The sequence below is a fragment of the Mustela lutreola genome, chromosome 3 (genome assembly GCF_030435805.1).
Source record: "Mustela lutreola isolate mMusLut2 chromosome 3, mMusLut2.pri, whole genome shotgun sequence".
Lineage (NCBI taxonomy): Eukaryota > Metazoa > Chordata > Mammalia > Carnivora > Mustelidae > Mustela > Mustela lutreola.
The window spans coordinates 62,023,025-62,050,367 of NC_081292.1; the positions used below are offsets into that span (position 1 = coordinate 62,023,025).

At 37.5% G+C, this 27,343-nt stretch overlaps 1 protein-coding gene across 8 annotated transcripts in view; it reads left to right on the forward strand.

Annotated features, from left to right (window-relative positions):
- The window catches only part of EYA1 (EYA transcriptional coactivator and phosphatase 1), a 359,925-nt gene that overhangs the window by 187,414 nt on the left and 145,168 nt on the right, over positions 1-27,343 (forward strand). For 5 of the 8 annotated variants that reach the window (XM_059166236.1, XM_059166239.1, XM_059166237.1 and 2 more), the window contains 2 exons: positions 2,070-2,119; positions 3,638-3,765. The exons of 1 other annotated variant lie outside the window; for it this stretch is intronic. In XM_059166236.1, coding sequence (XP_059022219.1) covers positions 2,070-2,119; positions 3,638-3,765 — 178 coding nt within the window. The remainder of the gene's footprint in view (positions 1-2,069; positions 2,120-3,637; positions 3,766-27,343) is intronic. 2 more of the 8 variants (XM_059166241.1, XM_059166242.1) reach the window with 1 other exon arrangement.

Genomic DNA, 27,343 nt, shown 5'->3' on the forward strand with positions numbered 1-27,343 from the left:
GTAGATTTATTTTTCCTGGACCACGATGTGGATTCAGCTGACCAGCCTAAGTGAGGATTAGTTGTTTTAAAGTTATTTTGATTAAAGAGTCATTTTTAAATACAGTAACACACAACACATGGTTTAAATAATCCTTGAGACACAAAAGAATATATCTGAAGTATCCTTAATGAAATGAAGATCATGGATATGGGCTTTCAAAAATTTTAGTGTATGAAAGTACAGTAGAGGTTGAGGCCAGCGTTAAAAAAAATGTTGTGCAAATGCATTTTTTTCAGTGAGAAAACGTGTTAGAATAATTCTTTTTTTTTTTAAGCTTTATTTTGAAGTTTGACTGAAGACCTTATTTTGAAGTTCATTTTTAAGTTTGACTTTGAGGTTTAATTAATGATAGGCTAAGTCACAAATATAAGTATAATCAAACTTTCAAAGTATACAATGAAACTAAAATTATATTTCCAACATTATACTATCTAGCCAATGTTAAAATAGGAATGCATTTTAACGTTTAGCAGAAAGTGTGTTTTACATACTCTTTCCCATAATTGGGCCAAGAGAGTTCTTAAAACTGAGTTAGTTCTCACCTATAATTTATTCCAGGTGTATAAAAGCAGGAAAAGGGGGAAAAAAAGGAAATTTATCCTTGAGGTAGATTGCTGTAGTTTCTAAAGGAAAACATTTAATCTTGCGTGAGAACATTAAGCAAAAACTGCGGACGCCTGCTATCACAAAATGACATATCTACAGGCATTAAAATTGCATTTTCACTTAATACTCAGGCGTGTCTTAATTATTTTTCGTCCTACACATATTCTAGAAACACAGACCTAGAAATTTCACAGAGCCTTACACCAAGATATTTAGACTCCAGCAATGCGCTGTTCTTGCCAGAAAGGTAGAATTTCTTAATTTCATAAATCATAATTAAAAAATAACAGGACTCAATAGTAGATACTCGGTTGGATCACTTTGATGCCATTTGAGATGCTTCGGTTCTCATCTTTGTTCTGTAGCCCTAATTGATGTCAGTTCAGGTTGAATGAAAATGCACATCAAAGATTTGGAGTTCTGAGCCATTTTAAGCAATTTTCAGAATGCTCTTTCCTGGGAGGCATTAGCCCGAGCTTGCAAACCAGCAGCCCACTCTCACCTGAGCTTCTCACCTGCTGGTAGCTTGCGCTGCCTCTGGAGGAAGGGCAGGGACTAGCAAAGCCTGCACTTTAACTTAGTTGATTCATCTGGAGACAAAAGGCACCAAAACTCTGGCTAACTGGGACATTGACTTGATTATTAAGCCATCCATTCTCTTTGTTGACTTGAAGGACAGAAAATTAAGCGGAAAGCTAACTGCTTTTTCTGTTTCAGCAGGCAATGGCAAATAAGCATTCACTGATTTTTTTTCTCAAACTTGCATGAGTAAATGAGCACATCGCTCCATGATGTGATTTTGGGGTCTGAAAACTTGCCTTTGCCAATTTTAGTCAGTCCAGCATCACCCGAAAGTCGCCCAGAAGCCGTTTCAGTAAATGTTAAAGGGCAAATAGTAAATATAGGAGAAAACCATCATGATAAGGATAAGAAACTGTCAGGAGTCAAAAAGGTGGGCGGGAACTCTGTTTCAGCTGGTGATAGCAGAAGATGAAAGATCTTCTTAGGATGCTGGAGGATTAATTCTTCAACTGCTGTGAAACACACTCATTTTGCTAATAGCTATTTTTTTCTCCCCCCCCAAGCACCTTTTCCAAGCTGCCTGGGCAAGGCTGCTTTGCATGTTGATTGGGGGAGGGGTAATCCCGTTTGCAGCTGTCATAGGCCAGTGATGAATCACTATCCCGTCATTTGGCTGCCTTCCCCCCTGACAAGGGGAGGAGGAGGGTAGACCTGCAGGAGGAAACAACAGTGGAGACCTCAACTTAAAGACAATATGCCTTTCACTGCTGCAGTATCCTCCTTTTTCTCTTTTGGTTAAAAGAGAGCATTGTCGTTTTCAGCCATGTGCTCTGGATAATTAAGAGCTGACAGTGAAGCAGAGTTAACAACAGCTTCTAATTTCTTACCCCTGATCACAGGTGCAAACATCTCAAACCAGTTCAGATGTTGCTGTTTCCTCAAGTTGCAGGTAAGGATATTTGACATTTTTGGAGATTACCTTTCTGTGACCCATATCTATTTTTGTCTAGTATTTCTTCATTATTTCTATTAATAGCAACAGCCTCTGTTGGAAATTACTTAACAATTTGTGTGTGTGTGCGCTTGTAAAAAATTTTAAGTATGTCGAAAGGGAATAGGAGCCTGAGTTTGAAAATGATTATGGGCTATAGTTTCTGGTGTTAGGTAAACTGTGAATGTGTAATGTGAATTAGGAGAGAAAAGTTGGATTGTAAACCATTTCTAGTTTGGATTTAGAAGATTTGGGCAAGTAAAAACTCACTTTAGAAGTTACATGGTTCATATTAAACTGTTTTAAAAACTATTTACAGTAAGTTGAAGTGCAGCCTTTAAATTAAAATATCTAGCTTTTATTGATGGCAGAAACATTTTTCACTTCAGTGGAACATTAATGCCACCCTTTTTTTTTTTTTTTTTTAAGAAAAACACAGAAGTTTAAAATAAAGCAAATGGGCCTTAGATTTAAAAAAAAAATGCAGAAGCTTATCTAGGTGTGTTTTGAGTCGTTTGAAATAAGCCCCCTCCTTTCTATTAATAGAATATTAAATATTAATGGCTAATCCTGCTAGTGGTTTCTATACCATAACCTTATAGAATAAGTAACTACTGAGCCTGAGAACTTTGATGGGGGAGAATTTAACTGTTTTTATAAAACGGTAAGAATGCAAAATTGCAGCATTGAAGTAGAATTGTTGTTTCCCTGAATAAGTGACAGCTGAGGTATTCCAAGTGCTAATGCTCGCAGGGACTCACTGTATGTTGGCCTTATCCCTTTTCAATTGGGCACGCTGTATGTAATCCACAAAGCAAACAAGTGAGCCGACATCATAATGTTTTAATGCTGCATTTGTTTCAAGGGAAACAGAGGAACAATTAAGCAGTTTGCCAGAGTAAACACATGCATCAGGACTATCTCTTTCCCTGTCACTACACTATAAGCTTCAAGTGTTTTATTTGGTTTGGAGACCCATTAAATTACAATTGGGTGGTAAATTGTAAGAGAGTACCTAGTGCTAATTTATTAGATGGAACAGATTCCATAGAAAAGTGATTTTTTTCCTATTATACCCGTTTACGTATTTATCTTTCCATATTTTTCCACAAAAATAATGCTTCTTTTTTTTTCAATAGAAAAAGAAAAGTATGACTGCATTTTTTTCTTTGAAAATTAAAATAGATGCAATTGTCTCATTGTGATTTGATGAGCTGGGTAAGAAAAAAAAAAAAGATTTTCAAAGTGCCATGTGAATGTTTGGTTGGATATGTAAGGCAATGACACCTTTGAGCACCACATGTTATGAAAGCATGACTGAAGTTAAAATGTAAGATGAACTATCTGGAGTCTAAGAAAACAGATACAAAGGGACTTTTGTGTGCATGGGTTTCAGAGGTGTCAAGTCGTTAGCACATTAAATAGTAGTGTTATGAATTTGGTACATCTGTCACACGGAAGGCTTCTTGTCTTTAGGTCTATGGAAATGCAGGATCTAACCAGCCCGCATAGCCGTCTGAGTGGTAGTAGTGAACCCCCCAGTGGTCCCAAACTCGATAACTCTCATAGAAATAGTAATTCCATGACTCCCAATGGCACCGAAGGTGAGTGTCTGCCTTCTCCCTGTTTACCTTGCGCCTTGTTTCTTCGTCAGTATATGCTTTGTTATTAGGTGGTTATGATTTCAGTTGTCAAACCCATGTAGCTGCCGTTCTAGTTCCCCTCTACGTAATTTGACTTGTGGATCGGTGTTCATCCTCAGGAGGTGCAGAGGACTAAATTATTTTAACACAGGCTGGTTTTATTTGGCACAAGTGCGTATGTATGTATCTATACATATGATATGCATGTGTGCACAGCATTTCTAACCTCTGAGTGTTTTTTTTTTTAAGCTCCTTCTTGATCATTCTCCAGAGCACAGTATCAATTTGCATTGTTTTACTCTATGAGCAATGAGAATTTGGAAATATTTCCTTTATTTTACTTTCCCTCTTTTTACTAAATACAGTAAAATTTGCTTAACTGTAACATTGGACTGGATTGTTTCTAAATACCAGTAAAATTGTGTGCCTGATGTTCTTGTGGCTATGACCATGAAAATATAAATAAGTAAAAGAAAACAAACTTGTTTACAAATATACAGACTTATTTGGGAGATACATGAAATTTGTTTACTTTCTTAAAGATTGAATAGTACACATTAAACATAGTACTGTTACAATGATCTTGTATAATGATACATATGAATATGTAAATTTTATGCAGATATCTATTTTAGTCCATACACTCCTAAGTCTAAACACATAAGCAAGGCTATCCCTATGTATTGTTAGCTGTTATGCACATTTCTTTAGGTACTATGTGTAATTTTAGAACTTCAGCCTATGGAAAGATATGTTATATATTATATTGTATTTATTTCTAATTTAGCCTATTGAAAAATTTCTTCACAGATATTTGTGCTTACTCCTTACTAAGCCTCAGAGCATAAGTTTTACTAGAAGTTCAAGGAATTATCCATGTTAGACTCCTATCCATAAACAGAACCCTTAACCATCATTTTCCAATCACCATGGTGATCTTTTATCACAGTTCTTAAAAAATAAACAAAACTAAATGCCATATAATTGTTTGCGATATGCCAATGTATACTGGTGAGGCCTTTTGAAATTAGTAATATTATGAAATTTCGGATAATAGGAAAAATATAAAGTAAGTTGTTCCTGATATTAGACATCTTCATTTTTATACTGACAGTGATTATTTTTAACATGCAAATAGTCTGTTTTTACTCTTTGAGTAACTACATTCATTATGAGTGTTTATGAAAAATGGTTACTGTCATTTTCTACCAAAGTAGAAACTTTGCTGATCTAGAAAAAAAAAAAAAAAAACTCTGGATAAGGTGGCTTTTCATATGAAACTGTTTCCATTTTGATAGGTGATCAAAAATAAATTAGAATGGTTTTTAGGAAAGCAGTTCTGGTATCTAAGTAGATTTTATAGAGCCAATAAAAAAAAAAATCAAGGAATCCTTTATTCTTTCCTTTGGATTCTGGCTTCAGGTAGAAGCCTGGCTGCTGCCCTGTTTTGGGGGCGTGTGCAGCTCCCTAGGCTGATGGGCCCTGCACCAGTGTTCTCACGCAGGTAGCTGCTGATAGGAGGGTCGAAGGGGGCCATGGGTGCAAACCTTCTGTAGTCATTCTCCTCACTGAGAAGTCCAAAGAAGAAAATCATCCAAAGGAACTTAAAAATAAAGAAGACTGGCTAAATCATTTTTACACTAAGCATACATTTTGCATGGAACCATAATAAATAGGAGTAGCAGTAATTACAAAATAATAAGAGTTGATTTATCTATGAAGAAATGAAATGGGGATAAGGCAGTTTCATTCTGTCATCATTTCCTGGCAAATCATCTCCTACAGAATAGGAACCACATAATATTGAAACAGACTATGTGTTGGGGACTGCCCCCTAAGGAAGGCCTTGTGTGAATGATGTGTGGCTTGTTTTTTAAAGGCATGTGGAGTGGTTGGATTATTTCTTAAAAGTTTACATTTAATGGCTTGTTGTCAGGTCCATATTCAAGAATAGGTATCTTACACAATTTTTGCATAACCAAAATAGTTCAAAAGCATACAATATTTTAGATAACTGTGGAATCTGCTCAACCAGGCAATCTGGCAAATAGTTAGAAACTACTTACTTATCAAAAAAAAAAAAACAAAAAAATGATCTCAGGTCTTGGGAATGAATTTTTCAGACAGATGTAGTTACTCATCTCGCTTTGTTCGTAGCCATCATCCCTGGGTGTACTTTGCAAGGGTAATGGTAGAGAGGGAAGTTAGAAGATATCAATATAAATTATCCAAAGGGTAAAGGGAAATTTGGTCAAGACATTGGGGATACCCAGTTTTATTTTAATCCATAGTTTAGAAATATGGATCCAAATTTCCTTCAGGATCCACATTACATGCCTTTTTAGATGCAAATTATATAAGAAAGTTCTGGGTTATTATTAAGTTTGTGAATCAATTCATCAAAAAAAAATTCATTCAAAAAAAAATCTCTGGATAAGGTGGCTTTTCATATGAAACTCTTTCCATTTTGATAGGTGATCAAAAATAAATTGGAATGGTTTTTAGGAAAGCAGTTCTGGTATCTAAGTAGATTTTATAGAGCCAATAAAAAAAAAAAAATCAAGGAGTCCTTTATTCTTTCCTTTGGATTCTGGCTTCAGGTAGAAGCCTGGCTGCTTCAGGTAGAACATGCTGCTCACATGTTCCATAATGTGTTTATTTCACTGCCCTCAGTCACCACTAGAGGAGTGAAGCTTAAAATTAGTGAACTTAGAGTGTCTGGCAAGCCTCCCTGGGATATAGTCATTATAGATTTTCCTCGTACTTCTTTGAAAATCTTATTGATTTTGAAACCAGCACGGTTCACCCATGAATTAGAATGCAAAACAAGAAATTCATTAAAATTTAGGAGCGTGTTTGAAATAGCCATCATCTCTCCTAACTCCATAACAAGTATCTCTAGCTATATATGCCATGATTTATATATTTTTTAAAAAGATTTTATTTATTGATTTGACAGAGAGAGAGCGATCACAAGTAGGCAGGGAGGCAGGCGGAGAGAAAGAGGGGAAAGCAGGCTCCCTGCTGAGCAGAGAACCCAGTGCAGGGCTCTATCCCAGGACCCTGAGATCATGACCCGAGCCAAGGGAAGAGGCTTAACCCACTGAGCCACCCAGGTGCCCGGCCATGATTTATATTTAGTTGACTCTACTTCAGCTTCGTTGAAATGAGCTTCTTTAACGAGGTCAACAAAACTTCCATTTAGTTTACACAGTTGTTGGCTTTGCCCATGTTTCTATAGGTTCTCTTCTCTCTCTTTCTCAGCCATTTTTTTACTTCCTGCCACCACTTGTCCCTATAATGAGGCTAAGAAAACATGAAAATCTCCTGTATCAAAAACCATAACTTCATCTGAAGAACAAACAAGAAGGGAATGTAATGGAGAGGCGGAGAATATTAAGTTTCTTCTTAAGACTGCTGCCAAATTATCATAAGACTCAATGTTTGTAGGTTCTGTATTCACAGACTAGTGCCTATTTTCATGGTTCATCTAAGGGATAAAGACAGAAAGACCCTGAGCTCCAGTCTCCAATACTGTGCTTTTTTATTTCCTAGATGAAATGTTCTTCAGTTAGAATAGTTGTTTGAATGTTTCATATTGCAAAAATTTCAGCCACTCGTGTTTTATATTCTAGTCCAACCTCTCTGTGAATCGTTATTGTAGTTAACTGTTGGTTTCACACACTTTATAAATTCTTTGAGATTGAAAGCATAGATAGGTAAAAATACAAAATAGTAGCATGCATGAATGTTTGCGTTGCAATGAAAAAAGCACTGGTAGAAGTGATATGTTTCCAAATGAATTAATAAATATTTTAGTTACTATTAAACACTTAAGGCTTACTTTGGAGGAGACTAATGGGTAGTTATGAAAACAGCAATTGTGGCTTTCTTTTAACCGTTTTGCCTATTTTGAGGGGAGGTAGTTGGTCTTCCAAGATGGGAAAGAATAGAAACTTCTTATTAGAGAGATTGTAAAATCATAATTTTTAAGACCTACGGTTCTTGCTGGTGTTGCTTCCCTAGATCCACTGAATCTGAGAGGATTTCTAATGTGTGGATTTATGTTCAAGCCTCTGTTCAATCGAGTCTGTGTGTTGATGTCTGTGTTGTGTAAGTGTGAGAAGTAGTTGGGAAACCTTCCTACGGAAGGACTCAGTGTTACAGCAGTGAAAGGATTTTTATTTACGTACCTGATTAAGGCCTTGTTTGAAAAGCAGTGATTCTTTCCATCTTTTTTTTCTGGTTGTCTTATGTCTATGGGAGCCTAAGATTGGTCAGTTAATATATTGCTAGTTTGAGTGTTTGTTTTTGGTTGTCTGGGGATGAGGAGTAGGGAAAGGCAAAAAAAGAGGTGTGAGGAAGTGGAACTAAGAGCTCTAATTCTATGTTTTCTCTATTGTAAATTTAGATCCAAACTCAGAAAGAAGCTTAAACTTGTCTTCCAGCAGATGAATTTGCATTTAAGTGACATAAAACCAGATGTAGTTGGAATCCTCACTACAAATAGGGTTTCAGGAATTCTGATGGTAATTCAAATAGTAATTTTGGATTGGTATATCAGATTTCCAAGATGATAAGAGATACAATCTTGAATTAGGTGGCTAAATTTTCTGAGTTTTAAAATTTATTTAATTTTGTATTGCATATTTTAAGATGATAGGTTAATTCAATTTTACAAATTTATATTATCAGAAGCTATTTTAAAGTTGTTTTATCATTTCTACAAAGCTTAGAACACTAACAAATTATCTGGATTTGTTTTTCTCACTGTAATGTGAATTTAGTAAAATACAGTTATATTCAACTAGAGTATTTTTGAGAAAACCTTATTTACAAAAAATATGTAAACTGGAGTGAATGTGTATAAAATTATGGTTTGAGGCTGTTTTTTAAAGGCTATATTTGTATATTTGTGGTCAAATATTCTGTTGTCAATAGAAACATGATAATCTAATTTTATTATTGTTTACATTCTGCACATGATTTACTTTCTGGAAGATTAGGGGACATTGTGAGTAAAAGGATTTCTAACTGACATCTTTTAAGTTTGCCTGTAGCCACATAATTGGTCTCTTATAAATTGTTCTTAAGCAAAGGCCATGAAAGGATAAAGGAAATATTTTTTGGATTCGATATTTGCCTATATATTGTGTATAAGAAGAGTTTCCACATGCCTGTTACTAATTAATAATAATAATGGCTACTGTTTATAAATAACTTGCTGTTAGTCATAATGCTGACCATTCTCCATGATTTATTTCATTAATCATCAGAAAATTCCTGACCTACCAGCATAATGGTTAAGAGGCTGGATCTGAATCCCAGCTCCACGATTTACTAGTTGTGTTAGCTTCCGTTAGATTCAGTCTCCTCATCTGTAGAATGGGTAATAGAATTTATCCCAGGTTGGCTGTGAGGAGGATTAGTAAAACCAGGACCACACTTGGAATTTACTAAGTGCTCTGTATCTGTTAACTCTCATACCGTGTCTAGAAAATAGGCAGTTCAACGGTACTATTGCTGTTTTTTTACACACTGAAAATGGAGTCTTAGAAACTTCAATGCCAAGTTTAAAGGCACAGACTTTGTAATTGGCACCACTGATATCTGATTTAGTATTTGAGTCAAGTTCTGAGTACAGACCCTGGGTTTTAAAATCACCATATTTGGGGGGCACCTGGGTGGCTCAGTGGGTTAAAGCCTCTGCCTTCGGCTCAGGTCATGATCCCAGGATCCTGGGATCGAGCCCCACATCGGGCTCTCTGCTCATCGGGGAGCCTGCTTCCCCTCCTCTCTCTCTGCCTGCTTCTCTGCTTGCTTGTACTCTATCTCTCTGTCAAATAAATAAATAAAATCACCATATTTGGGGCACCTGGGTGGCTCAGTCAATTAAGCGTCTGCCTTCAGCTTGGGTCATGATCCCAGGGTCCTGGGTTTGAGCCCCATGTCAGGCTTTCCACTCGGTGGGGGTTCTGCTTCTCTTTCTGTCCCTTTCCTCCCACTTGTTTTCTGTCTCTCTCAAATAAATAAAATCTTTAAAAAAAAATCACCGTAGTCATCTTTGGAGAGAATATGTGATTCCCATCGCCTAACAATATCTTTCCTGATACTTTTTATAATAAACACTGGTGCCTTCACTGCTACATGGATGCCTTCGTAACTGGAGAACACCATTCCCTAGCAAACGCCAGAGCTGTAAAAGGACCTATGGCAGAGGTTTTGATGATGAAATGTCTTCATTATGAGGACACGTCCCCAGGGCAGTTATACTCTGGTCTTTAAGTTCTCACGTGCGTGAGCGTATGAGGTTTCTTCCTGGTGTCACCCGTGCATAACATATTGTATCAATAGGTTGAGTTTTAAGGGATTGTCTCTTACTAGTTTTCAAAGCCTTAGACTTAATTATAATTCCACCAGCCGTCTCTCTCTGTTAGGCTTCTCTGGGATCAAACAGAGATGGGAAGTCCTCTCTGCTTTTCATTATAATCGTCATTTTTATATGCACATTTGGATTGGAGCAGTGTTACTGTGAAATTTAAAAAAGCAGTTCTAGTTTTGCTACTGCTCAAGGTCACAGTTTTCTATGTCACAAAGAATGGGTGGGTGGGTGATAAATTTGGTCACATTTCCCTGGACTTAGAGAACCAGGTTGTATTGCCCAAGTAGAACTCAGAGAAGCAGCTTCAGTAGCATTTTTTGGGGGCCCCAAAGAAACAGCAGTTCCCAAAGCCAGGGTTTGGGGGCATGTGTGCTGTTGTCTAGGAGCAGCAAGTTGCTGTGCAGACAGTGTGAGTGGAAGGAAACGAACAGGTAGTGTAGGAAGTGAATTCCGAGGATAAAGGGGTGGTGGGTGTGCGTAGGCCTTGCAGGTGGGCAGATATACTAGAATTTATTATAAATAGCTTTCGTAGTAGGAATAGGAACTCCAGTGCTTATTGCCTGAAACTAGGCTCACAGTTTCTGGAGAGCCAGAGCCAGGCTTCTAGATAAACTCATGGCTCTCTGGAAACCGTCTACACCTAACTCCCAATGCCTGTTAGTTCAGAGAATCCCCTTTCTCTGACCTCCCTTCCCCGACTGGGCCAGAAGTTTGGTATCATCAGAAATCTCTATCTCCTTTAGAATGTCCTGTCTTCTGGGAAGCATTTCTGGTTCCCTCCAGGAAGATGTGCTAGTATTTGGCAAATGTTTAATCCTTCACTCACGGGTTCTTTGCCTTAAGTAATTCCTAATTTGTTACGATGGCCAAGGACACCCAGGAGTGAGCTGTATAGAGATAAAGAAGTGTGTCTCTGTGTGTCCACTTTGCTGACTTGGAGTAAAGTCCACGAGTGACTCATTTTCCATTTTTGGCTCCAAATATACAATATAATAGGAAAAAATACATAATTACAAATTTTCCATTCTTACTTTGGGTAGGCAAAGTTATCTGACACATTGCTGTCTTCAGCGACTGCTAAATAATCAAGGATTTGTGCTGAGGACTTATGTTAAGTTTGAGGACCCCTTTTACAAGTAAAATCTTGTTATGTTTACAGTAATTTGTTGGTTTGGCTGGCTTTTTAAATTTCACTTCATGCCTACGATATCTCATTATACCAAAAAAAGGTAGATGAACTCTACCAAACACATCCCAAGGTGATATGTTTCTGTACACCCTTTAAGGTAAATTGGAAACTTTTTTCTTTTACATACAATGAATCAAAATCTAAAATGCTTACCTATTTTATCATTGCCTCCGTTACTGTTCAGGGCAATTGCGAGTGGAAAGAATACTCATTAACAAGCTAAGGACTATGAAATGAATCGACCAAGTTCTTACTGTTTATGAAGCACATCGTTCTACCCTCTGCGTACCGTGTTTTATCGGCATTTTATGTACCTCATTTTAAAGAGTTTAAACAGCATAGTAACTATTTTGGAGAAGAGATTCTCATGTGAGAATGATTTCAAAACCCACATTCTTTACACTCTAAACGTGGATTCCCCCATAGCCAACTAACTTGTTTCTTACTGACATAATTTATCTGCCTTAAGAAATTTTTATGTTACCCTAAGCATATGCTTCAATGAAGGAAGTGCAACATCTATTTGTATGTGTTTTGCTTAGTAGAGTCTCTAGGTTCCCTAAAGGCAAGGATAGACCTGTTCACTACTGTGTCCTCAGCGTCTAGTGGAAGTCTTGGCAGCGATTAAGCAGTCAACAAATATTTGTTGAATGAATGCCCCAGATGACTAAGCAAATAATGCAGGCAAGTGATTACAAGAGAAGAGAACCATTCATTTTATTTAAAGGCACTAACAGATCCAGTGAGTATCTAAAGCCTGTTTTTAAAATTTTGAAAAGGATGATTTCACAGACTAATTTATAATATCATTATATAGGTCATCCTTCCAGACAACATCTACAGTCAGCGTGGCTGCTGATTTTGAATTCGATCTCTATAATTGACTTGCGTTTGACCTGTACTAATTAATTCATTTACTCATGGAAACTACTCCTCCTATTGGATGTAATAGTATTTAGGAAAAATGAAGCAACTTCCTCATAGGCCAAGAAATGACTGAATTATATAAAGATCAGGGGTGGTTAGTACACTTAGGGTTAGTATCCTTACAAGATGGTAAGGAGTCATGATTGGAGGTGAACATTCTAAAAGATGAAAAATTTCAAGAATAAGGATATGTACATACTATAGTGAGAAAGTCTGCATGTATGTATCTATAAAAATAGAGTATGTATCACGCTGTATATTCAGCATTACATTGTTCATTCATTCCAGGAATACATGGTGATTTGTGCCTAGAAATTTACTGGATATCAAATTGCCAAGGAGAAGTTTACAGACTACTGTGATTTGCAGACCTATAATCAGATGACCACTATACTTTATAACAAGGGCTATATTATGCAGAGAGGTGGGGACCTAATTATGACTGGGGTGATGGAGAATGGTTTCTGCACACAGGTAATACTTAAATTGGGTCTTGAAAAAGAAGTGGAAAAACACTGGGTGTCAAGCCAGAAAGGAAGAAAGAACATGAATTGCAGAGCTGTGGCAAAGATAACCCTAATCTCGGGGGTATTGTATGTGTGTGTGTGTGTAGTGCACACACGTGTGTGTGTGTGTGTGTGTGTGTGTGTGTGTGATGTTTGGAGAGGGACATGTGCAGAATCAAAAACAACAGGGCTGAGACAGTGGCCCAAAGCAGATGAGGAAAGGCCTTATGTACGAGGTTCAGAAGTTTGGATTCAATCCTGTGGGAGCTGAACAACCTAGAGGCTCACAACAAAGAGAGTGAGATGGTAGAGTCTGTGTTTCAAAAATTGACTCCAGTGGTCCTCTGCAGCTGTATTCAAGGGGTGGTGGGTGGTGAGAAAAAATTCCAGGTGAAAAGCTATGAGGACATTTTTGTCTGAAATCATGTACTTAACTTACATGCTATTTCAGTACAAATTTACATTTGATGTTTGCCTTAAAGTGGAGAAGGCATAATATTAAAAATATAGAAAGGCAGTATTGCATGATGGGGAGAATGTGGATTTTGCAGTCAGACTAACCCTGGCTAAAAAAAAAAAAAAAAAAAATTGCAAGTTAGCTATTTACTAACAATGTAACAAGTGGGTTTTGAGAGGAGCTCTGCCATACACCAGTTAGCTAGTGTGGTGCTGAATGATTACTTAACTCTTCTGCCTCTGCTTCCTGGTCTGTAAAATGAAGAAAAAAAAAAAAAAAAATAGCACCTACCTGTAGAGTTGCAAGGATGGTTACATGAATTGGTATAAAGCACTTTGAAAACAGACTCCTAGGAAGTGATTAATAGTCATTGGTTATTATTATTATTATTTCCAGGATCATCATCATCTATGATCTCTGAACCTTGTTTTTTCTCCATTATGAAATGGAGGTTGCAGTGTTATCGTGGTATTATGGCAATGTCTATTTAAGATCCTGAGCATCGTGGTGCCTGGGTGATGCGGTCAGTGGAGCGTCTGACTCTTGCTTTCAGCTCAGGTCATGATCTGGGATAGAGCCCTGCGTTGAGCTCAGTGCTCCGCAGGGAGTCTGGCTGAAGATTCTCTCTTCTCCCTCCTTGTCCTCCGCTTGCTCCTTTTCTCTCTCAAATAAGTCTTAAAAGAAAAAAAAAAAAGTAAAATAAAATACTAAGCATACTTTTCCTAGCATCTACTACACACTCAAAAAATAGAAGCTGTTATTAAGTAGTTAGAAATATTATATTTTAAAAATCTGCTGGGACTGGCTACTGTGTCTCCATGGAAGGAGGGATATTTTCTCTTCCTCTGAGGTCCTTCACACTGTCTAACGGCTGTTACAGGTACCCTGAGTACCTGGGCTGCTCAGCAAGTACTTGCTCAGTTAATACATAATAAGGGTTGGGTACTGGGTACTCCTGCAATTGGTGAAGAATGGGAAAACATGGGGGAAAAGCATGATCTGAGATGTAAATTTGGTAGGTTGATTATGTTTTAGGCAAGTAAACCATTTTTCCATATTGATATGATTGAGGTTCTGAGTCCGAGCCAGCTCATCTGCTTCCAATCTTCATACACTAGTTTATTTTACCATCAGCTAATTTGCAACATACACTGATACAGTTTTATTCAGTGCCCTGGTATTCTGGGACTTTTCCTATGGCTGTTCGGTTTGCTGATTGTTCAGATTTCCATCAGAGTAATGATTAAGGATGATAAAGCCCTAGTTAGAAAATGTTTGAGTTTTCACTTTTTAAAGTTTTCTTGGAAGATGGCAATCAAAAAAAAAAAAAAAAAAGCAAGAAAGAAAGAAAGAAAGAAACTAACTATGTGACCTTAGGCTAGTTTTTAGATACCTTTAAGCTGCAGTTTCCTCATCTTTTAAAATGTGACTGGTTGTAATAAATATTTCATAAATTCACCATGAGGAACAAAAGAACTACTGCTTATAAAATACTTAACACAATGCTCAACATTATAGTAGGTGCTCAATAAACATAAACTTCCATTTAAATTATTCCTTTTCCATTCTAAAATTCCAGTTAAATATCACCTATGTCATAAATTGAGAATATTACTACCTTAATTATTAATATTAGAGCAACCTTTTCATACCATTGTGTTATGCTTCCATTATTATAACAAACTAGTTATATCAAAACAGATCCCACTTTGAAAACGAAACTGTAGGTATCTGTTAAAAGTCATTACATGACACATTTAAAGTTTGTATATTGAGTTATGTATACATCTTAATTAACAGAAAGAAGAATCAGAAACACATGAACTCTAATTGATGATGTAAATGGTGAAGTGTTTGTTGTTTATGCAACTTATTTTGAAATGCGTAAAAAATAGGATGGTTTTGTAAGAAGTAGTTAGGGAAAGTAAATACGGTAATATTAATTATGAGATTCAGGTGGTTGGTTTATGGCTATTCACCATATACTTCTTTTTTTAAGATTTTTCTTATTTATTTGATAGAGTGAGCGAGAGAACAAGAGCAGGGCGATAGGGAGAAGCAGACTTCCTGCCCAGCAGGGAACAGGAGGACATGGGGCTGGATCCTGGGATCCTGGGACAGATGCTTAGCTGACTAAGCCACCCAGGTACCCCTTAACTTTTCTATATATATGAAAACTGTTATAATAAAATATTGGTGAAAAAGGTGAACCTACAATACTTAACGTGTCTGGGCGCCTGGGTGGCTCAGTGGGTTAAGCCGCTGCCTTCGGCTCAGGTCATGATCTCAGGGTCCTGGGATCGAGTCCCACATCGGGCTCTCTGCTCAGTGGGGAGCCTGCTTCCTCCTCTCACTCTCTGCCTGCCTCTCTGCCTACCTGTGATCTCTCTCTGTCAAATAAATAAATAAAATCTTTAAAAAAAATACTTAACGTGTCTTAGGAGGGAAACATTAACAAAAAACAATATTTATTGTTTTGTTTTGTCTTATTTTTGTACAAAGAACTATTCCAGAATCTAGCAGTAATACAAAAAAGTATATGATATGACTGCTGCCTTAAGGAAATCACAGTCTGGTTGGGGGAGGCAAGACTTTTTGAAAATTGAGACCAAATTCAAAGCTCCCACTTAATGTCAGTTGAGTTATGAAGGTAGAATTTTCCATGTGTGGCTGAGAGATCCCTGGGAGCTTTAGAGCTAGTATTGAGTTCTGCAAATGCTTTTGTGTAAAAAGCTTTGTCTGAGGATGAGGAAATTAACAGGCCACATGTATGTTTAACTCTTTTTCACAGGGGGACATTCTGTTATCTTCATTAAAATACACATTCTCATGTCTGAAAATTCACAGTCGGTTTTTTGTCATTATGCGCTTTCTCAATCAGCAGATTAAAAGTAGTCTGTCATTCATGTTCCGAAATATTTTGGTGTTAGAAAGAGGGCTTCATTCTCAAGAAGGTTAGAAACCACTGATCCAAACAAAAGTGCTCTCAGAGTTTGGAAAAAGAGCTCTTCAGCTTGCTGAGGTCTGGCCAGGCTTCAAGAAGAAGATGGAATCTGAGCTGAGTGTTGGGAAATGGGTAGAATTTGAATAGGTTGAGAAGAGATGGAATGCATTGGAAATGAGGGACCAATCTGAACAAAGGTAGGATAGTTTGGGAGACTGAGGAGACTAGTTGAGCTAAAGAAGGAATTGATCGTAGATAAGGGTGGAAGGGCCAGCTGGAGCCAAACTGTAGAATTTGGACTTCATCCTAGAGCCAGTAGAGAAGCCACGCAATACTTTGAGCAAGGGCTTGATAGGGTGAAAGTGTTTTAGGTATTAATCTGCAGCAATTTCAAGGAAAGCCTGGAATGGGGGAGAAGTGAGCAGTGCTACAGAGGCTCATGTCGTCTGCCCAGATTTTATGGGTCAGGGATCTGAGCTCGAGTGGCAAGGAGGAGAGTCTCAGAAAAGGAAAGTGAAGTCTCAAGAGACCTTTCAAAGGAGCCGTCATCATTTACCATGCAGCATTTCTTTTACTAAAAAGGATCAACCCTGCAGAAGCCATTGCATGGTGCTGCTCCAGTAGACTGCACGTGCTACACTTCTGTGAATAACAGGTTCTGAAATTGACTGACCGTTCTTACGGGCCCTGTATACACTCAGGTTCTAACTGTGGTCTCTACATGTTGCTTGCTTTTTCATAAAGTTGTATAAGGTGTGACATTTTGAAATGTCTTTTAGGCAAAAGAGCATGGGTGGCTCGAACTATAAAATTTTGGAGGGATAGCAATCCTACGCCATGGCCAACATGCACTTATTAAGGAATGCCTCGTTTTCTAAAAGGGAACTACCCAAAGCAACACATTTGCTTCATGGACGTACACATTTTTAGATAAAAAATGGTTAAGTGGCTGCTTACAATATTTATTAATTTAATACTATGTCTTTAAAAAGTATCACATAAAATGTATAAATTTAGGAATATTTCTGTTTTCCACTTTCTTATTTCATGTAATCATTTTATTCATTCTTCATTTTATTCATTCTCTTCACGTAGGCGTTTGGTATCCCTTGATGCCACTTCCATCATTTGACACAATTTTCAAAAGCCTACATTTGCACTTCTGCCTCAGGGTTTGAGAACGAGTACTCATTAAATCCATGAGTGATATTATCATTGAATCCAAACAGTAACATAATATTATGGTGGTTATGCTTCTATTTTGTCCCACAAGTTTATATTTGTTATCTAAACAACATAGTCTTGTGCAGTGTAGCTTTTATAAGTTCCTTTTAAGGTCTGTATATTAGCAGTAGCTAATATTTGCCTTTGAATGGTTATGTCCCATGCATTATTATTTTTAAAAGATTGTATTTATTTATTTGACAGAGATAGAGAGCACAAGTAGGCAGAGCAGCAGGCAGAGGGAAAAGGAGAAGCAGGCTCTCCACTGAGCAAGGAGCCTGATCCGGGACTTGATCCTAGGACCCTGGGATCATGACCTGAGCTGAAGGCAGCTGCCTAACCAACTGAGCCACTCTGGTGCCCTTCCTATGCATTATCATTAAAACCATGTAATTTACCTCACTTTTGAAGGATCCAGTCCCATTCCTCTTTTAACAAACAAATATTCCGATGGTAGGCACTATTTTATGTTAATGTGTCTTCTCCATTATTTTGCTCAAAATAATGTAACAACATGTCATAGGAGAGAGGCTTTACAAGAACCTGCACATAACCTGCACATATATTGCTGATGATAATTTGGGAGGAATAAAATGTCATCTTACTTTTGAGCATATATAGTATTATTGTTAATTGCTCTGTGCAATGGGCCTAGCAGTATAAAGTCAGATGTAAGTCAGTTGTACATTTTTACCTTTACTTATTCTCTCAATGAATATTGAGTTTCAACTATGTGTCAGGTGTTTTGCTAAATTCTATAGGGATATAAAAAGAAGTAGCTCCTACCGTAAAGAAATTTATAATGTATTAAAATGAATAAGACTGAAATGTAAAATGAGGTAGAATAGGATGTATTTTCTAAAGGAGGTAAAAACTCAGATTTAGTACCTCAAGAAAAGGAAAATCAGTTCTGAGTAGTAGATCAAGCAAGACTTAGCAAAGCAGTTGCAACTTTGATTGAACCTTGAAGAACTATGGGATTTAGTCAGATGGAAATTTTGTTAAAGGGAAAGGCATTAGCAAAACCATGGGTTTGGGGATGTATTAAGCATCTCAGTAGGCCAGTTTGGTTTAAATATCGAATATGTACAGTTATGTTTCATGATCTGCAAAATGGGATAATAGTAGTTTCACAAAGAAAAGTCAGGATAATTAGATGTGACCATGTATTTTGTAATACTTTTGTGTTCTTGTAAGTCACTAGTTATTATACAAATAGGAAGTAAAGCAAAAAAAAAAAAACAAAAAAAAAAAAAAACACAAAAATCTTGGTGTTAGAGTGTATAAGGGGGCTTAAAAACATGATCAAGTGATGTAACTTGCTAGCTTAATTCAGGAGAACATGGAGAGCTGAAAACCTGAGAGCAATGAGTGACTCACTCAAATCTAAGCTATGGAGAGAGATTGGCATCTGCTTAAAGTAGAACGGCCAATTGCCAACTTTTACAAGAGAAGAGATATAAAGTAATGGGATAGTGGCTGTGAAATTAGAAAAAAGATGGTTGGGAAAGATTACAGTGGTAGAAATTGTAGACCTGACAGTAGGGTTTGAGGAGAGGGGATCTGGGAGAACATGGGGCGAAAAGGAAACTTTCCGTTTAAGTGACATGACCATTACAGAGGAATAAAATGAAGATTTTATGTTTGAGTAGGTTGAGTTCCACAATGATCCAGGCAAGAGCCTTGTGTAAGTGGGATGACGGGATTGATTCCCGTGAAAAAGATGCACTCGTTGATAGAGATTTGGGAGTCCTCACGTAAAGGTGATTTTTTTTTTTAAAGATTTTATTTATTTGACAGAGATCATAAGCAGGCAGAGAGGCAGGCGGGGCGGGGGGAAGCAGGCTCCCCGCTGAGCAGGGAGCCTGTCTCAGGACTCGATCCCAGGACTCTGGGATCACGACCCCAGCTGAAGTCAGAGGCTTTAACCCACTGAGCCACCCAGGCGCCCCTAAAGATGATTTTTTAAACCTCTGGCAAGGAAAGACTAGAGAAACATTCAGACAGGTAAGAATAGCATAGAATTAAAAAACCACAGAATAAGCAGAGGGGAGAAAATCCAGAGAAGGAGATAGATCTAAGGGGGTGCAGGAAAATGTCGCCGTGTTGTATTGGTCAATGATAAGAGAATCAGAGAAAGGCCCATTCTGTAAAAGAATTAAGGAAAACCAGGACTGGGAAAAGTATGATGTGGGCAATTAGGAAAGTCCTTTTAGTAAAACAGCAGCTATAACGGGATGATAGAAAATACTAAAGAAAGAATAGATGTTCTAGATGTCAGGGCAAATTTTTAGGAAACTCGGTAATGAAAGAAGGGAGAAAAGTATCATGGTTGAAGGAAGACTTAAAAATTTAGGGAAACCTGCTGTTTAAATTATCATATACATGACACAAAATGTTACAGTGAGTTTCAGGTGTACAACATAGTGATTTGACAAGTCTGCATGTTACGCTTTGCTCACCACAGGTGTTGCTACCATCTGTCACCATACAGCATGATTACAGTACCATTGACTGTATTCCCTGTGCTGGGCTTTTTATTCCTTTGACTCATTTATTCCACATCGGAAGCCTTTATTACCTAATCACCTTCATTCGTTTTGTACATGCCCCTACCTCCCTCCCCTCTGGCAGCCATCAATTTGTTCTCTGCATTTACAGGTTTTTTCAGCTTTTTGTTTGTTTGTTCCTTTGTTTTGTTTTTTAGATTCCATATATAAGTGAAATCATATGGTATTTGTCTTTCTATGTCTGACTTATTTCATTTAGCATAATACTCTGGGTCCATCCATGTGGTTGCAAATGGAAAGATCTCAGCTTTTTTTTTTTTTAATGGCTGAGTAATTTGTGTGTGTGTTGTCCCACAAGTTTATATTATCTATACAGCATAGTCTTATGCAGTATAGCTTTTAAAAGGGTTCTTTTAAGCCTTATGTATAGCAGTAGCTAGTATTTGCCTTAGAGTGTTGTGCCCCATGCATGTAATTTACCTCTCTTTTGAAGGCTCCAGGCAGGGTCCTCTTTTAATAAACAGAATTCTAATAGTAGACACTATTTTATGTTAATGTATCTTCTCCAGAGACTACTTTGTTCAGAAAAACATAACCACATGTGTCCTGTAAAAGAGAAACTTTGCAAGAACCTGCACATGAGTAAATATATGTATATGTTAGATATGTATATATGTACACATGTATATATATGTCTGTATACACACATATCACATCTCCTTTATTCATCTATCCATGGTCACTTGGGTTGCTTCCATATCTTGACTATTATAAATAATGCTGCAATAATCACAAGGGTTCCATATACCTTTTCAAATTAGTGTTTTTGTTTCTTTTGCATAAATACCCACATGTGGAATTACTGGGCCATATGGTATTTCTATTTTTAACTTTTTGAGGAAGCCCATACTGTTTTCCACAGTGGCTACACCAATTTACATCCCTACGAACAGTGCATGAGGGTTCCCTTTTTCTCCATATCCTTGCCAACACTTGTTATTTGTCTTTGATTCTAGCCATTCTGAGTGGCACAAGGTGATACCTGAGACCTGTCTTTGTTGGTAGAAGGGAAGTAGCCTCTTGAGATGGAATTATTGAAGATTCTGGGAGATCAAATAATAAAGTTTTGTTGCAAAGGAGATATGGCAGTGGCACTAAGAATAAAGGCTTAAGAGGTCAAATCCTATGACAGGAAAGGAAACCTCCATTGAGATTAACCAGTAGGAAACTGGGAGATGTTGCAGGAAGATCACTGAAAGATTTAAAGTAGCTTCAACATTCTTTATAAGATAGTTGGTTAGGGCATGCGCTAAAGAGAATGGGGAATGAGGTGAGGATTGGGGCTTGAAGAAAGTGGAAAAGACTCCACAGAAACTGTCTCAGGCACAAAAAATGTAAAAGGGAGATTGTCGAGTAACAAGATGTCTCACAAGAACATGGAAAGCATAAATTTAACAAATCTGGTCAGCGTGCATATTGTGGCCTCCTCTGCCATGCTCAACCATCCAGAATAGCAGTTGAAGAGTGCACAGCAAGGGCTTGCCAATGCTAGGATTAGAGCTGGCAACAGAGATGCTTGGAAAAACAAGATGACCCGGGACTCTAAGGTGGAAGCTCTGAGTTGCAGACAGGGCCCGTGAAGTTGGAAAGACACAATGTTCTGAGGAGCAACTCCAGTATAAGTGAGCGAATGCAAGAAGTAAAAGGTGGCGTTTCTTGGAGGTCATACAATTCTAGGCAGTGGTGTCGCTGAATCATTTAAAATAACCAAAAGGGAATGAAGTCCAGTCCCCTTAAAATATAAGAGATGAAGGAATCAGAGGTTAGTAGAGGTGTAGTGAACTGGGTTTTTGATGCTCTCGATCATTATAATGGGAAACAAAATAGAAAGGAAGACCAAGTGTATGCCAAGTGAAGATAAGCTATGCTATTACAGTGTGAAAAAAAAAAGTTACAGAATTAGCTTAGATATTGCTGGGGGAGGATCTGCTGCTCACCTGGGCTCATGTCTTCACTGTGTAATCCTGGGAAGACTCTTCATAACGCAAAGGCTGTCTCCTACTCCAGTAGGCAAAGCTATCCTTTGGTAGTGAACTCCCTTTAACTGCACTCTTAATTTATGGTAAAAAATTAACCAAATGGATTTAACATGTGACTCCTCTAATCAACCCATCGTCTTTCTGGAGACTATTTATATAGCCACAGCATTCAAAGTATAACCAGAATTTGCTTGATGCAAATCATACTGTAATGGGTTCGTTGATAGCAATGTCACCAAGCTCCAATGGTCTGATAGATGTCTCCACTTAAATTCTTGGTCAAGGAATACCAACTTATCTTTTCCATGAGCTAGTTACAGTATATTCCCCCTAAACAGTACTAGAGAGAGAAGCCCATGTTTTCTTCCAGAAACCTCGATGTCCATTGCCATGTACATCATGATCCTCCTGCTAGCCTGTTTCTTCAGATACTGTCTATACAGATTGTAGTGACGGAAGTACAATAGTACCCCCTTATCTGCAGTTTTGCTTTCCTTGGTTCTACCAACTTTTGTCTAGAAGTAGACAATCCTTCTAACCTATCATCAGAAGGTCTCTGATGGCCTAACACTATGTCACATGCCTACGTCCTTTTCCTCACTTCACCTCATCCTGTAGGCATTTGATCATCTTGCATCATCAGAAGGAGGGTGAGTTCAGTAAAATAAAATATGTTGAGAGACCATATTCACATAACTTTTATTACAGTATATTATAATTTTTCTATTTTATTGTTAATCTTACTGTGCCCAATTTATAAATTAAACTTTATCATAGGTTCATACGTATAGGAAAAAGCATAGTATGTGTAAGATTTGGTGCTATCCATGCTTTTGGCATCCACTGGGGGACTTGGAACATAGCCTCCACAGAGGAAGGGGGATTATTGTGTAAGTTTTCTTATATAATCACAATTAATTCTATGTTCTTATATTACATTTAAGTTATCTTGATTTGATTTTGGCCATCCTGAGTAAAGTGGCCTCATGGTGGATCCTAGGTAAGTCGCTTGACTTTATCTTTTTAATTTATTTTACAAAGGATAAGCTTAACTTTAAAGTTTATAGTAGATTTTGGGCGCCTCGGTGGCTCAGTGGGTTAAGCCTCTGCCTTCCGCTCAGGTCATGATCCCGGCGTCCTGGGATCAAGTCCCGAATCAGGCTCTCTGCTCAGCAGGGGGCCTGCTTCTCTCTCTCTCTCTGTCTGCCTCTCTGCCTACTTGTGATCTCTGTCAAATAAATAAATAAAATCTTTAAAAAAAAAAAAGAAAAAAGAAAAAGTTTATAGTAGATTTTATCCCATAAAACCTTGATTTCTCTTAATTGATGATACAATGATTATATAAGTAGGGCCTTTGGACTGGGTTAATTATTTGTAAACCACTGGACAGTGCTCCGCTATTTTAAGCATTTCTCTTTTTCTTATCCTTGCATGAGTAGGTTAGCCCCATTTAACAGATGAGGAAGCTGAGATACATAGAAATTGAGTAACTTTTCCAGGTTTTTACTGTGAATAGCAAAGCTAGGTTGAAACTCAGTTGATAATTCTGAAGCTGGTGCTTTTAACAATCTGTATTTGCTATTGCTCCCAGGTACTACTCCCCAGGAGAAAGGCATTCATTGTAGCAGAATCCTGCCACTACTAATGATGATGATAAATACAATTTCTGCTCCTACTTTATACCGGGTACTTTGTATACATTTTTATGAATCCTTCCTTCATTCCTGAAATCTAGCTATCATTTAAAAAATTTTGTAAGTGAGATGATTAAGGTTGGAGATCAAATAACTTTTATAAAGGCATGTAGCAGATAACTGGTCTTTGACTCTGGAATCAAGGCTCTAAGGCGTAGTTGGATGGGAGTTTGTGGCACCCCTGGAGAGTAGCAGGTTACTCTGTATAGTGCGGGCCTACAGTACATGGCTGAGCACAAGAGCTGGGGTGGGGGTTGTGGAAACTGAAGAGGTAAAGGAGAGTTTCTGAATATTTTTTAGAGATGAGTAGGTGCTTAAAGTATCAGATGGAGATTGAAGACTTGAATGGTAAAAGAGACTCTTGAGTGAGGGCAGAAGAGAATAAAAGTTCTGCTTTCTAATACACTGAAATCCTGCAATGAGAGAAAAAGTACAGTAGAGATAAAAGAATTGTATATTTATTTATTTATTTTTAAAGATTTATTTACTTATTTTAGAACAAGCGAAACAAAGAGCGTGTGCACAGATGTTTGGAGGGTCAGAGAGAGAGGGAGAGAATCCTCAAGCAGACTCCTTGCTGAGTGTTAAGCCTGACTTGGGGCTTGATCCCAGGACTCTGAGATCATGACCTGAACTGAACCCAAGAGTCGGCTGATTAACTGAGCCACCCAAAGACCCTGAGAAATGTATAGTTATTTAGAAGAACATAGATGATTCATAGATTTTCCTTTTCAGATAGGTGGCTTAGATGGGATCATTGTTCTCAGATATAACAGTACCTTAAATCTCTAAGACTGGGAAAAAAAAAAATTGAGGATGTGGTGTTTTAAACTCAAAGCCTTGGAGAGGTGCTCTATGGCATCATCTACAGCATATTTATAAATGTGATAGTGCTTGTGAGGATTGGTAGTTTGGTGGCTGGATGTTAGTCTTGTCTTTTTAACTTTCTGGTGGGTGTATGCTTGACAACAACAGGGGAAGTGGTCCCTTCTCATCTGGCTTTCAGTCAGACTATTTTACATCACAATAAACCTCCAGGCTCTTTAGCATCAGGTCCCTGGTGATCAAAGTATTCAATTCCAGTACCTGATAAAAATCATGAATATCCTGGTAGTTATTTTATGTGTATCCTCTTCAACAGAGCCTTTTAAAAAATTGGATTCATTAGGAAATGGACTCTTTATTCCTTAGAGAATAGATAGGTATATTTGAACAATGGCAAAAGGCAATGTACTTGGGGCCTAAAAGAAAAAGTATCCTCTTTCTTTCCTTCCTATTTTTAATGGAATTTCAAGTATAATTGAATATGTCTTCTGGGACTGGAAGCTATATTTGATCAAGCTAATAATATGGAGAATAGCTAGGGTAAGTCTTTGGAGTATAAGAGTAGGAGTGGTTTTGGCATAGTCAAGCCTTCACCAAGTAATTTTATAGTCTAATCTATAGAATTATAGATCTTAGATTTGGCAAAGACTTAGAAGTAACCTGGGCTAACATCTTGTACAACTAGAAAATTTCTTCTTCACCTTTTTCTCGGACAAGTGGACATGGAGCTTCTACTTGAGATCTTCCTTTGAGTGCACTAGCCTGAAAGTGTTAACACTCTAGAGGAGGGTGTGGACTGCTGGGGTTTTACTTCCTTCTGCATCCACAGCCTGTGGCACTGTGCCTCAGTTTCCTTGCTCTGCTGTAGAATAGTGCTAATTATTGGGCAGTGCTAAGTATTGTCATTTCTTCAAACCTTGGGTTTGAAAACATCCAAAATCATTTTCTATTTCTGCCACTTGTGATGTTGGGCAATTTTCCTAATACCTTTGGTTTCCATTTTTGCATGTGAAACAAGAAGGCAGTACCCAGCCAACTAAGGAGTTTGTGAGTTGTGCTCTGAGACCTACTTAGGGAATTATTTAAAAGAATTAATCATAATGTCTGTAGTCTGACAATAGTAGGCACTTTACATGACCTCTTCTCCTTGGGCCTGGTTCTCATCTTTGATCGGTATATGGTATTTGATTCTGAGTTCAGATCCCTGTGGTAATCTGACCAGTACAGAGTGTAAAATAGAGCTATTGCCGTATAGGTACAGGGCACTGTGTATGAGTTCTTTCAGGAAGGCTAGATAGGATGTGGATAACTGGGTAGGATACTTTGGAGCTGTTCACCAGAGGACCTGCTTTCCACAATCTATGGCAGTATAATGATTATGAAGAGCAAGGTCATTCGATTGCCTGGAGGTGTGAAGAGAAAAGGGAAATACAGGCTTATGTCAGAATTTATTAGCATCAACTAAGAATTCTAACAACAGTTACACTATTGTTTGGTCTCCATTAAAACAATCAGTTGGAGTGATTCCCAGTAGGCTCACTGGCTTTATTTTTCAACTTTGTTTAGAAGCAGTCTAAATAATTAATTTTTTGGAAGTGACTATCTGCTGCAACTATTTATAATGTCTATTTGAAAACTCATTATGCATTAGTAGAAGATTCACGGGTCAAGGAGGGTGACTGTTCTTTGCTTGATGTTTGTAAGAGATTGGCACTGTGGAGAGAAGGAAAAAGCTGCATTTTCTCCATCATTCTTTCCCATTTCAAAATGTACATATTCATGAGAATCCACCCCAAATATTCTCTTGGTGTAGGACCTTGTTTTGGAAAACATGTTACTGATTTTTAAGTAGCCTCTGAGGTATTATTGCATTTTTTTCTGAAACCCCGTTAGTGGGAATGTATAATGTCTACAAAGTGAGCCACAGATTCCAATGATAGCACCTCACCAGTTGTTTCTAAGAAAAGCAATAATGCTATCTCTTCATTAAAACAAAACAAAACAAAGCAAAACTAAATCTAGGGAAAAAGACAAGTGTTCTGTGGTCTGGCTTATTTGCTTAATAGGGTCAATAATACCATCACTATATCAATGGGTTGGGTTGCTATCATAAACCTGCAACATAAATCTAAATTTTTTTTATTGTATAGCCACAAAGGAATTTACTAAAGATCAAAATGTTTTCCACAAACTATCTGCTGTTTGTTTTATTTTGGAATGAAAAAGTTAATTTCTGCCTCATTTACACTTAGTGTGGTTTTGTACTAAGTGTACATCAGATATTGACATGTTGGCAGCCAGGTTTGGCTGAGTGGTAATAATTACCCATTAAACCGAGCACTCTGTTCTTTAGCCATATTGGATAACCAAGAGAGTGTGTGTTTGTATGTGTGTATGGGTGTGTGGGTGTGTACACACACACATGCTTGTCTGTGCCTGTGCCTGTCCTTAAGCATGGTGAAAACATACCAGCGTTATTTCCTACTCCAAGTCTTTTTATTCCACCCTTTGGGCTCTGTTTGGCAAAATGTCTACATAACCAAGGAAACACTCTCACATCCTCATCATGTAAATTTGAAGAGCTAAATTATTTGTAAATAAGCAATTCAATTAATATGTAAGGTAATGAGTTTGACTACTTCTAAAGTGTTTCTTTCAAAGGGTAGCTTGTTATAATGGATTGTTTCCTTAGGGATTAAATAGTTAATGTGTATGTTTTTCAAAAAATTCTAAGTATTAATCTGAATTACATTCAAATATTGAAAGACTGGTTTTTAAAATGACTTTCTTGTAACTCGTTTGAATATAAATTCTCTACCATGCCTTTACAAATAACTATTAA